The sequence below is a fragment of the Rosa chinensis genome, chromosome 7 (assembly GCF_002994745.2).
Source record: "Rosa chinensis cultivar Old Blush chromosome 7, RchiOBHm-V2, whole genome shotgun sequence".
NCBI classification, from domain to species: Eukaryota; Viridiplantae; Streptophyta; class Magnoliopsida; order Rosales; family Rosaceae; genus Rosa; species Rosa chinensis.
The window spans coordinates 28,638,949-28,652,022 of record NC_037094.1 but is presented as its reverse complement, the minus strand read 5'-3'; the positions used below and the strand labels follow the sequence as shown (position 1 = coordinate 28,652,022).

Here is a 13,074-nt window from a genome sequence, read left to right as displayed (position 1 = left end):
GGGAAGGGCCGAAATTTTTCTCCATCAAAGATGAAGGCAAGTGCAGAGACGCTTGGCCATGGCCGGCGCTCTCAAAAACCCTAGTAGAGAGGGTAGGGAAACTATATGTGTTTGAAGAGTGAATTCACTTGTTTTGTCGTTTTTACCTTTTTTATTGATACAGCTACAACAGGCTGTTTTACTTTTTTTGTTTTTTTTCTTTCTCTTGTAGATGTGCAAAAAAAAATGAAGAGTAATTTTTCTTAATGTTTAATTATTTTCTCTATTTTCTGTACCTCATGATTAATTATTTAACAGTTTTTTAGATTTTCTTTTTACGGCTAGCTATTTTTTCTTCTTCTTCAAATATAATAGATAGACTAGGATTTAGGTCATAATATGATTTCTTTTGTTATCCCTCACCAATATGCGTTCAACATATATGATGATAGGAACTTTTATGTCACATGACCTTGATTATAGTTTTAATTCTTATTAAATATATATAAATGCGTTAATGAGTATGTAGTGAAATTGGAAAATAAAAATAGATAAGGAAAATAATAAAGAATGTAATATACTATTATTGAATTGGAAAGTATAGAGAAATTAAATATAATTGTTTTTGGTATAATTATTGTCCTTAATAGTCATTTTATAAGAGGTTATATATGTCATTTAATAATTCATAATAGAGTGAGGTCAACTGAGCAGATTTGGAGGTCCCAATATAAATGCTCTATTGTGTAAGAAGCATTGTAATATAACTCGTAGATACTACATTGCACCTCCAAAATTAACTTCCTACACCTGGCAATTTCTTAACAAATTGCCCCAGTTGTAGGTAATAGCAGCTGCACCTAGGAGTGTGTTGGAGGTTTTGGTGGTGTTTTTTGTGATTTTAAGTGTCATGTTCTTTGTACTTTTGCTTCTAACATTGACACTGACATTTCTAGTTCTATAGCGGAGGTAATGGTGGTCAGTAATGACTTTCGAACTTGCTTGGGTACGTGATTAGAACCACATATGGTTAGAAATTGATTTGTTACTTGTGCTTGAAAGCATGAGGAGGGTGTTAGACGTTTTGGTGCTGTTTTTTGTAACTTTAAGGGTCATGTTCTTTGTGCTCTCAAGACATTAGTTACACTTGAACAATTGGCAATTGATTTTTGTGGGTGATTGATAGCAGTGACATAAATCTTCCTAATCGGAAATTTATAATAACAATTGTCAATAGGAATATAATGGTTATTGGATTAGGCAATTAATCGTATCTAGTACAAAAAAAGTATAACCGGAAATGAATCCCCATTGGAGGATTCATTTTCCCTCATTGTTCTCTTATTACAAAAAAGTTGTTCATTTTGTTACATATACCAAATTTAGGAAATTGATTTTTAATCCTTTGCGGTTCTTTTTGTTTGGACGAAAATTCTATATGTATTTTTTGGTGTTGAAATATATCTACTACTATCAGGAAAGCAAAAGATTTGGTGTCAAAAATTTAATTAAAAAATAATAAAAAATACTCATAATAAATCATTCAAAATGATTAATAACGGTAAGGGTGGTTCTAGTTGGACCTCCGAATTTGATATTTGGACCTCCATTTTTTTTTAAGGGTCCTTGACCAAAAGCCCGAAAATGAGCCAAAGTTATCCCACTTACCCCAGCAACAGATTTTTACTCCTACTAACCCAATTTAAATTAAAATGACAATTTTACCCTCACCTTAATTAATAAACTACAGAATGCCACTATATTTTATCTTTCATCTCTCTCTCTCTCTCTCTCTCTCTCTCTCTCTCTCTCTCTCTCTCTCTCTCTCTCTCTCTCTCTCTCTCTCTCTCTCTCTCTCCAGCACGATGCCCATGACGCCGGCCCCCTCCCTCCCCGTCGCTACTGGCTATGCCGCCATCTCCTTGGAGCAAGAAGGAGTTGGTCCTCCCGGAAATCGACGAAAACGACTTCGTCAGCACCTCCCAGAGATCTAACTCGCTCCTCCGCCGCCTTCACCACACCTAGGAAAACGCTGTCTCCGCCGGAGATCATGGCGCCGGGGACGAGTTTATTCTGATCAACGATGGATTCGGCGGCCTTGTTCTTCCTTTGGCTCTGAGGCTCGAGAAGGAGAAGACGGAGGAGATGTTGAGGACGACGAGGATCTCAGCTTCCTCGAACAGCCGACCATGATCTTGATCCGGATAAACCGGTCAGAGAAGTTATTGTCGTTGAAGGTGAAGGCGAAATCGGCGTCCGTCGACGTCGTCACCGTACCGGCGAACTCTGACCCAATCATTCTACTATCTGCTATTTCCGATGCTCACAGTGGAGGAGATGCTCATGTTTTCCGACGCACTCTTCACATCCGATCCAGATTCAATTGAGCCACTCTTCACATCCGATTCAGATTCAATTGCATTTCTGGTTTGATTGCTTGTTATAGGGTTTGCACTATCCAATATGAAATGATTATTTTGTTTTTGTATTTTGATGCTTTTGACTGTAAGAATTTGAAATGATTCTGTGTTACAATCCATCAGTAGTCGCTGCTTTTGTCTTTCATTTCTTTGTTAGTTCAATTTGTTTCATTTCTGCTTCATTTTGCTCCCACTTGAGGACTTCCTCTGTTTTCAATTTTCTCCTTTTCTCTCATCTGTGGGAGAAAGTGGCTAATGATGTTGAGAATCTGCTCCTCCTGGGTGTATTTCTCTGCTTAGATTAGTTCTCATTTTGGCTATCGAAAGTTTTATTGGGGGGCAATAGACGGCTATTGGGGGGCAATAGACGTTTTGAATTGATGTAATCTCCTTGTTTTTTTTCTGTAATCAAAGTTTTATTTGTCTAAATTTAGGAAGATTAGTTCCCATTCTGGCAACTGAAAGTTCTATTGGGGGGCAATAGGCTTCTATTGGGGGCAATACATGGTTGATAGTCGTCTATTGGGGGGCAATACATGGCTGATAGTCGTCTATTGGAGGGTAATAGACGTCTATTAGGGGGCAATAGACGTCTATTGGGGGGCAATAGAGGTTTATTGCCCATCTACTAGGGGGCAATAGATGTCTATTGGGGACAAAAAAACTTTCCAGTGAGATTTTCAGCAAATTCCGGTGGGCGGCAGTAGGTGACCGAAATCCGGCGACCGGTGACCGGATTCCGGCGAAAGTTGGCCGGTGACGGGCTCCGGCGAAGTCTCCCATGGTTTCTCTCTCTTCTATTTTTTTTTTCTCTCTCTCTCTCTAAGTAACAAGGGGGTGAGGGTAAAATGGTATTAAAAAAAAATTAAAAACAAAAAAAAAGGTATTAGGGAAGACTCCCTTAGAGTGTATTGGGTAAGAGAGAATTAAAAAAACTTAATGGGGTAAGTGGGAAAAAAAAACCCTAGAAATGGGGTAAATGGACAAAATCTCTTTTTTTAATTATCAATAGATTTTGTCAACTTATATGAAAAGACAAATAAGGATAAAAAGAAAAAAAAAATACTCTTCTTACCTCCCCTATAACATTCAATTTTTTCCCGAAAATTCCTTATGTTACCTATATAACTTTATAATTTACCTAAAACAATTAAGTAAAGATAATTAATTTCTATACAGGGCCCTATCATTTAATACAAAAGTAAATTAAAAACAATATTAATTTGAAATTTCCTTAAACTAAATTTATTGAATATCTTGGTGTAGTTATTACTAATTAAGATCCAAGCTTATAATTCGATTTAAGCGATGTATATATATTATTTTTCTAAGAGCCAAAGTCTTTTCTAGAACCATTCATATTGCAAAAAAAAAAAAAAAAAACTATGATCTGGATTAATAGAAAAATGTTTGTAATTGTCTACTTGTTCGGATCCTCCAAGAATCAATTTCTTGTTTCATCATTGAAAGTACACCAAAAATATAGGCAGCTTACTCACACAATTCTTCATGATTAAATTGATAGAGATAAGAAAAAAAAACAATAAATTGTTGAAGATACATATTTAATTGTTCAAGGGTGTTTTGGTAAAATTAAGGAGGTCTACTTAGTTATTTAAGTATTCAAAAAAGTGAATTGGAGGTTTAATAAGTAGGAGAGGTCCAAATATCAAATTTGGAGGTCCAACTAGAACCTCTCTAACGGTAAAATTAAAAGAAGTTCCATGTCTTTTCCTCTTCACCAATAACACTGTTGCACTCCCTATATACAATAGGAGATTCTTCTCCTTTTAGGGTTAAGATTTCGGGGCATAATGGACTCCTTAAAATCTTAACCAAACAGGGCAGGGAAACAAAATTCCACTACATGAACTAAAAGTATATTGTTTCATGGACAAACTTGATCAAATTGCGTGTGCTTATATTGTTTCATTGAAGGGTGTGTTTGGGTGAGTGAAAAAATGATGAAACTTAATTGAAAGTGAGGAGGATTTCATAAACGCTAATATGCCAAATCTCTTGTTTGACATTTCTCAACTTGAAATTTTGATTTTTTTTTTTTTGTGAAAAAAAAACTACGAATTCATTATTTGATTTCCAAATTTTAATTTTCACCAAAATAAGTGCCATTTTGCTATTCTTAGTTCTTTATTTATTTTCAAAACAATTTATTTATTTATTTAAGTTTCTTTATTTATTTTAAACTTTCTTAATTGATTAGGTATTCTAAATCCTAAACAGACATCGTTAAAATTCCTATAAATCTCACCGTTTTCTCATTGAAACAGACCGTAAGAGAAATTATAGCTTCTAGGTTCTTGAAGGAGGTTAGCCATTCGAATTTGGCCAAAGAACAGAAAGTGGATCATTTTGTGAATCTGCTCTTTTCGACTGAGTTCACAGATCGGAAAACAAAGGTATAGTGAATAAGTATCAACCGGACCGTATGAACAAGAAGAAGGCTTGGTGGTTGATTACACGTCGATCCTTTTCCCTTTCATATCGGTTCGATCGGAACAAATTTCGAAGGCATATATAGAAAAATTGATCGACCAAGAGAGCGAGAAACAAAATAGAGAGACAAGCCGTAGTTTTATTTATTGTAGACCATTGGATTGTAATAAAGCCGTGTCGCAATGTTGTCAAAAGCTTAGGGAGTAGGTTGGGAGAAAAATGACTTTGCTTAGGAGAGAAGTTGCTATACTGTTTGCTCAATGTCAAAGCTCAAAACGTTAATGTTTTTCATTAAAAACGAAAAAGGTTCCTGGTTGTTTTCATGAAGATTTGGGTATTAAAGTTGTTCTCTTTTTCTAAGATTTCTACTCCTGATACTGCTGTTGGCCTCTTCTTTCAGCTATGAACATCACATTCAGTCAAGAACAAGAAGAAGAGGAAATCATCGAGCCTCCTTCCGGTGAAGGAGCTGATGAGGAGTCCAGTCTGACAATGACGACGTACTGGTCTGCTGTAGAGCGGTTACCTACCTATTCCAGAACAAGGAGAGGAATTCTACTCGGCCAAGGTCAAGAGGAGGACGGTGAAAGCAGAGAGATTGATATCAAGAAGAATCTTGGACTACGAGAGAGGAAGACTTTGTTGGAGAGGCTGGTGCAGACTGTTGAGCAAGATAATGAAAAGTTGTTGCGCAAGATCAAGGACCGCATGAATAGGTGATTGATTAACTCTAATGAATGCTGCAAGTTTTTGATGAAATTGGATTGTAACTTGTAATCTTTAATATAATATTCGAAATGCACGCAGAGTTGGACTTGAATTTCCAACAACTGAAGTGCGGTTCGAACATTTAAATGTTGAAGCAGAGGCTTATGTAGGAACCAGGGCGTCGTCACCTACAGTGTTCAACTTCTCCATCAATATGTTAGAGGTACCATCTCCTGGATCAAGGTTATATCTATTTTAGATTCATGCTTTTATATGATGTAACTTAATAATTCACCTTAGTTTTTCTCTTTAAAATAAGGGGTTCCTGAATTGTTTTCACATTCTTCCAAGTAAAAAGAGAGCATTTCCAATCCTTCATGATGTAAGTGGGAGCATCAAGCCAAGAAGGTAACCAGACAATTACTACTTCATGTATACATACTCTTCAAACGGCACACTTCTCATACATATGAAATGCTGGTCTGTCTGATTTCTGCAGAATGACACTTCTTTTAGGGCCACCTGGCTCTGGAAAGACCACGTTCTTATTGGCGTTGGCTGGAAAACTGGGTAAAGCTAATCTAAAAGTAAGGAGGTCACTATTCGTATGCGTTTCTGTTCCAATACTTGATTTCTATTGCTTAGTTCACAACATGTCACTATATAATTTGGTGTAATCGCTTATGAATGACATTAGTTTTCGGGGAGAGTTACATACAATGGAAGTGAGATGGATGAGTTTGTATCAGACAGGATGTCAGCTTATGTTACTCAACACGATCTACATATTCCAGAACTGACAGTGAGAGAGACACTGGCTTTTGCAGCTAGATGTCAAGGTGTTGGACCACGTTATGGTACGTCTGTTAAAACACCCTAAAGTTAAGGTGACATTTATATACAATCTAGGTTTGATAATTTTGATCTAGAGAATCTGAATTAAGTTAATTTTTCATCTGCATTTTGGAAACTTCAGAAATGTTGGTGGAATTATTAAGGAGAGAAAAGGCTGCAAATATTATGCCAGATCTTGATCTTGATCTCTACATGAAGGTATGAGAACAGCTGTATATATAGGAAAGATCAGTATAAAGCTATGTTTTATAATTCTAATTAATGCTACAATACATAAACCAGAACAATATATCTTAAAATTTTTATATCTATGGCAATTGATGTGGAACTGTATCCTTTGTGTTGTTCATCATTTGCACCCTCTAAACCTTACTTTTTGTACTTGTTCTTGAAGTAGCATTCAAACACCTAAAATGGCTCTTTTAAACTTTTTGCAGGCAGCAGCACTAGAAGGACAGGAAGCTAATATAGTTACAGACTTTATTCTTAAGGTATCCTTCGTTCAAGTTAATTATGTGCCTTTGTGTACAAAGATAAAATCTAGAACCACACACTTCCTGCTTTGATCAGTAAACGAAAATTTTCCAACTTTTGCTAATAAACTTTTCCAGATTTTGGGACTTGAAGATTGTGCTGACATTATGGTAGGAGACGAAATGACCAGAGGTATATCTGGTGGACAGAAAAAGAGACTCACCACAGGTATGCATATATAGGACTTCCCCAACTCTCTTTTTTTCAGTTTCTTAAAGTGTGACCGGGTAGTTTAACTGCGGCTGATTCTTATACAAAAAAAAATGGTTGATACATTATTGCAGGGGAGATGCTGGTTGGACCAGAAAGAGTCCTTCTGATGGATGAAATATCCAATGGGCTGGACAGCTCAACAACATTGCAATTAGTGAAATCACTACAACAATATGTCCACATTCTGAACGGAACTGCATTAATCGCTCTACTGCAGCCAGCACCGGAGACATACAATCTCTTTGATGATATAATTCTCCTCTCGGATGGCTACATCGTTTATCAGGGTCCACGTGAGAATGTTCTTGAGTTCTTTGAGTACATGGGCTTCAAATGTCCAGAGAGGAAAGGAGTTGCTGATTTCCTGCAAGAGGTAGCTCAACTTACTCACACATATATATAATGACATCTCTTCCCTCTATGTCAACCTTTTGTTTTCCACAGAGATTGGATATATATAAATAAAGCTTCTCATTTATCTTAATTCTATGACAGGTGACATCAAGAAAAGATCAAGAGCAATACTGGGCTCATAGGGATAGGCCTTATAGATTTGTAACAACCAAGGCATTCTCTGAAGCAATGCAGTTATTTCACATCGGTAGAAAAGTTGGTGATGAGCTTTCTATTCCATTTAACAAGTCCGAAGGCCACCCTGCTGCATTGTCAACTAAAAAGTATGGTGTTAATAAGAAGGAATTGTTCAAAGTTTGTATGGCCAGACAAATTTTGCTTACAAAGAGGAATTCGTTTGTCTACATTTTCAAATTGGTTCAGGTGAGAATTGAGAAGTAATGAATATTACTAGTTAGTAATGGACTTTTTCCAGAGGTGGATTTAAATGCAAAACTCTTAATGTTCATTGTTCTAATATCTTAAGGAAACTGGTCAGGTGATTCCATACATGCAAAGTGAAATTTTGGCTCGTTAACCTGCAGTTGGTGCAAAATCAAATTGAACATTTTGTTCATCTTTCATTCAGAGAAATATAAAAGTAAATGAAATACTTCTATTGTTTTGGTTTCAGCTTATTCTAGTTGCTCTTACAACAATGACATTATTTTTACGTACTGAGATGCACCAGAACACAGTAGCAGATGGTGGGATTTATATGGGAGCTTTATTCTATACACTACTCGCAATTATGCTTAATGGGTTTCCTGAGCTTCATATGACAGTCACTAGACTGCCTGTGTTTTTCAAGCAAAGGGACCATCTGTTCTATCCTGCTTGGGCATACTCTTTACCCACATGGATGATAAGGATCCCTATAACTTTTGTGGACGTTTCCATCTGGGTGATCATAACTTACTACCCTATAGGTTATGATCCGAGCATTGAAAGGTAATTGAAAAGTGAAACATGTATTTTCAAAATTGCATTTAAAAGTTTAGGTTCAGCTCAGGTTAATTTTATTTGGTCAGACAGATCAAGTTAATTGGTTATCAAATATAATTATGAAAATTTGTTAACAGGTTTTTCAAACAGTTCCTTCTACTGCTGTGTATTAGCCAGATGGCAAATGGATTGTTTCGATTGATAGGGGCACTAGGAAGGAACATGACTATTGCAAATACATTTGGATTTGGTGCTTTACTTGTCATTCTTGGTCTGGGTGGCTTTGTCATATCACAAGGTAAATTCTTAATCTAATCTGAGAAATCATAACAGTGCTTTTATGTGTTATTGTAGTGGACGTAATTAAATTCTGATGGTAAGCTAACCTTGTGTCTTTTTTCTTTTTATTAATTTTGTTATTATTTTTTATTCAGAGGATATGAAGAAATGGTTGTTGTGGGGATATTGGCTCTCACCATTCACATATGGACTGAATGCCATCGCTGTCAATGAATTTCTTGGAGAAAGTTGGAGACACGTATGCAAGGATAACTTTTCACGATTGTGACAATAGAGCTAGAGACTAGAACAATTAGAGTAGGTGAAAATCTTCAGGAAAATGTTAATTCATGTGTCTTGGGATTTTGTAATACAGGTTCCTGCCAACTCAACAGAAGCATTAGGAGTTATGGTTTTGAAGTATCGAGGCATATTTCCGGAGGCACGCTTCTACTGGATTGGATTAGTAGCTTTGATTGGATTTATTCTTCTGTTGAATTTCCTTTTCACCTTGGCACTTCAGTATCTTGATCGTAAGTACCTAGGCATATTAATTTCTGTCTACAGATGGATACTATCAATGCTATGTTTTGACAATTCTGACAATTTCGTGGATGCAGCACTTGAGATGCCCCAAGCAGTACTATCCAATGAGGCATCCTCCACAACAGAAGATAGCAGAGTTGCAAGCAATCCTACTAGGCAGCATGGCATGGTTCTTCCATTTGAACCCCTTTCAATTACTTTCGAGGAAATCAGATATGCTGTTGATTTGCCTAAGGTATCTTCAATTTTTGTAAAGGAAAAATAGTATTAATGCTATTTTTCATTAATTAAAATGTTTGGTGACTGGGAAGCAACTTGAACTACATATCTACAAACACTATTAATATTACCGTCAAATCAAAATCAAATATGTTATTGTAGAACTCCCAGATTGAAATATCAAATAAAAGTACCCTTTTATAATAATTGAACCAATTACAAATGATGAATGCAATCAATGCATTTTCATCCTTCACATTAATATATATGTCCTTGCAGGAAATGAAAGATCAAAGCAAAACTGGGGATCGGCTAGAACTTCTTAAGGGCGTGAGTGGTGCTTTTAGGCCTGGAGTTCTAACAGCTTTGATGGGTGTTAGTGGCGCTGGAAAAACCACTCTCATGGATGTCTTGGCAGGAAGGAAGACAAGTGGATATATTGAAGGTAGAATCACCTTATCTGGATATGCAAAAAGGCAAGAAACATTTGCTCGCATATCAGGATACTGTGAGCAAACAGATATACACTCCCCTCATGTCACTGTTTACGAGTCTTTGGTTTATTCTGCATGGCTCCGGTTGCCCCGTGAGGTTGATTCCCCAACCAGAAAGGTATGCTTCTGACCTATCCTTCTTTCTTGTGAAGGCCTGTCTTTAGGATGATAGTTTCTTTAATCATGGATTATGTTTAGTCAAGTCTTGTTGAGCATATCCATGCTTTAATGATTTGCAGATGTTTATTGAGGAAGTCATGGAGCTTGTAGAAATGGCCTCAATAAGTGACAGATTTGTTGGATTTCCAGGAGTGAATGGTCTCTCAACTGAACAACGCAAAAGGCTAACAATTGCAGTAGAGCTTGTTGCCAACCCCTCGATAATATTTATGGATGAGCCGACCTCTGGCCTTGATGCTAGGGCAGCAGCAATTGTAATGAGAACAGTGAGGAATACAGTGGACACCGGGAGAACTGTAGTCTGTACCATCCACCAACCAAGCATTGATATATTTGATGCTTTTGATGAGGTGATATACTGTTAATTAGTATTAGTAGCTACATTTTGGATATACTATATATTTAATGTTACAAGATTGAAAATTTTGATGTTCTACTGTAGATGTTGCTTTTGAAACGCGGGGGTGAAGAAATATATGTTGGCCCTTTAGGCCACCATTCTTCCCAGATGATCGAATACTTTGAGGTTAGGTGTATAATACATAAATATATAATTATCTGCCATACTTTACTCAACTGCTAACATTAATGAGATTTTAGGAGATTTGTGGAGTTTCTAAAATAAAGGATGGTTACAATCCGGCAACTTGGATGTTGGAGGTTACTTCTCCAGCACAAGAAGCATCTCTTGGGGTTGATTTTGCATACATATACAAAAACTCAGAAATATTTAGGTAAGATATCCATAAAAATTCATGTAATAATGCTATACTTGTGTTTCAGCTACTAATTTCTATATCTGAACTATTAGGAAAAATAAGGCATTGATAAAAGAACTAAGTACTCCTGCACCAAATTCAAAGGACTTGTACTTCCCAACACGATATTCACAGTCTTTCTTCACCCAGTGTCTAGCTTGCCTATGGAAACAGCATGTATCGTATTGGCGAAACCCTCAATACACTGCGGTGAGACTTCTTTTCACAGCTACGATGGCTGCACTACTTGGATCATTTTTCTGGGATCTTGGTTCCAAAAGGTATATATTGTAACACACATGAGATACCAGTATTTCCCAAAGTTTTGTGATGCAATGTATGTAAAACTTAATGTGCAAGAGTGACATTGATCATTTCATGCTCCTTCCAGACAAAAGCAAAGAGATCTCTTTAGCGCGCTGGGTTCTATGTACGCTGCTGTTCTCTTTATTGGTATACAGAATTCCTTATCAGTGCAGCCAGTTGTACATGTTGAGAGGTTGGTCTCTTACAGAGAAACGGCAGCTGGAATGTACTCGGCTTTTCCATTTGCCTTTGGACAGGTATGCTATTTGTTACTAAGTTTCTGCAAGGTTGCTACTTCGATCTACAAAGATCAAAGTTAGATCAATCCATTGTTCTGTCCTATATGTCAGCATGGGAGGAAGAGTGTTGGCTTCATATATAATCTTCACACTAAATATTATTTTTTCAACAGCACTTTCATTTTTTGGTCAGTATTAGATGGTTGTCTATAACACTTTACACTGTATATTTGCCTTGCAACATAAGGATCTGTATCTTGTACATGAATCTAGGCCACCTAAATTTGACAAACATGAAACTTTTAATTTCTGCAGGCCGTCATTGAGATCCCATACACTTTGATCCAGACTATCATATATGGGGTTATAGTATACTCCATGGTTGGATTTGATTGGACGGTCAGCAAGTTCTTTTTTTATCTATTGTTCATGTACCTCACCTTCTTATACTTCACCTTCCATGGGATGATGATTGTGTCAATTACTCCGAGCAACACCATGTCTGCTGTAGTTTCGTCCGCCTTCTACCCATTATGGAATGTCATTTCAGGATTTCTCATTCCCAAAACAGTAAGTGAATATAATAAACAAATGTATACATATCAACTATTGAAAATTGTATACGCGAGTTTGTTCATCAATCTGATGGTATACACTCACATTAGTTCTATTTGGCGGTGACAGAGAATTCCAATATGGTGGAGATGGTTCTATTGGGTCAGCCCGACCTCTTGGAGCTTGTATGGATTGTTTTCTTCCCAGTTTGGCGGACTCAAAGACACCCTTGATTCCGGTGAAACTGTAGATCATTTTATAAGCACATATTTTGGATATAGGAAAGACTTTCTAGGTGTTGTTGTAGCTGTACTTATTGGGTTTTCAGCGTTCTTTGTGTTCATCTTTGCTTTTGCAATCAAGAAACTAAACTTCCAAAAGAGATGAACCATCATACAAGCATGTATCTGAATAATGAAATATGATATACAGTCCCATTATTAGTCTCTCGTTTTGATTCCGATCTGTTATCTTGCTGAAAATTATAGTTATATATAGGTGACATCTCCTTCTGTAGGTATCGATCATATCATAGAATATACACATATCAAAGGATAGTTTTTGATGATTTGAACTGCTGTTAGGTCCACAAAGATATTGGGATATTTGTGTTTATCTTTCATGACAAAGTAAAATTACAATGAACTAGAGCTGATGTATATATCAGAAAAAGTTAATAGATAGCGACACTCTGGTTTGTTTAACGGTAGATTGACTTCAGTAAATTCATGTGAGTGTCAAAAGAAGCTCATTTATAAGTTATGAAAACAAATAGTTAGAGACATTATAAGTTTTTAGACTACTTACAAGTTTCATTAAATTTACAGAAAACTCATATTTAAGTTATAAAAAGTAATAGTTAGAGGACATTATAGCTTGTTTACACCAGTGATATTTACGTAAATTCACATGATTGTAAGAAGAACTCATCTAAGTTGAGAAATAAACGTTACATGTTGAACCACAAATAAACTTCACTAAAGTCAACAGAGCGTCA

General features: G+C 36.3%; 1 protein-coding gene across 3 annotated transcripts; it reads left to right on the top strand.

The window, feature by feature from the left end:
- The first annotated feature begins 4,702 nt into the window (after positions 1-4,702).
- LOC112177740 (pleiotropic drug resistance protein 1) lies at positions 4,703-12,499 on the top strand. Of its 3 annotated transcripts, XM_024316000.2 has the most exons (24): positions 4,740-5,159; positions 5,254-5,569; positions 5,661-5,784; positions 5,881-5,969; positions 6,061-6,148; positions 6,259-6,418; positions 6,538-6,614; positions 6,854-6,907; positions 7,028-7,118; positions 7,235-7,536; positions 7,659-7,940; positions 8,191-8,507; positions 8,639-8,799; positions 8,936-9,039; positions 9,157-9,313; positions 9,401-9,561; positions 9,825-10,157; positions 10,279-10,569; positions 10,662-10,745; positions 10,820-10,953; positions 11,031-11,258; positions 11,369-11,540; positions 11,838-12,092; positions 12,207-12,499. In XM_024316000.2, exons 1-24 carry the CDS (start codon positions 5,114-5,116, stop codon positions 12,462-12,464), a joined length of 4,284 nt encoding a protein of 1,427 aa, XP_024171768.2. In that variant the 5' UTR covers positions 4,740-5,113; the 3' UTR covers positions 12,465-12,499. The 3 variants fall into 3 exon arrangements, with proteins under 3 accessions (XP_040367705.1, XP_024171768.2, XP_040367704.1); XM_040511771.1 differs by having other exon boundaries at positions 4,703-4,816; positions 9,157-9,561; XM_040511770.1 differs by having other exon boundaries at positions 9,157-9,561.
- Positions 12,500-13,074: the final 575 nt, after the last annotated feature.

What these genes read in the sequence shown, in the direction of transcription:
- LOC112177740 (XM_040511770.1), top strand. Translation starts at nt 5,114, where the DNA reads ATGTCAAAGCTCAAAACGTTAATGTTTTTCATTAAAAACGAAAAAG. An exon ending in AGGTGTTGGACCACGTTATG is followed by an intron (nt 6,419 to 6,537) that starts GTACGTCTGTTA and finishes TGGAAACTTCAG; the next exon opens with AAATGTTGGTGGAATTATTA. An exon ending in TGGGATCTTGGTTCCAAAAG is followed by an intron (nt 11,259 to 11,368) that starts GTATATATTGTA and finishes TGCTCCTTCCAG; the next exon opens with ACAAAAGCAAAGAGATCTCT.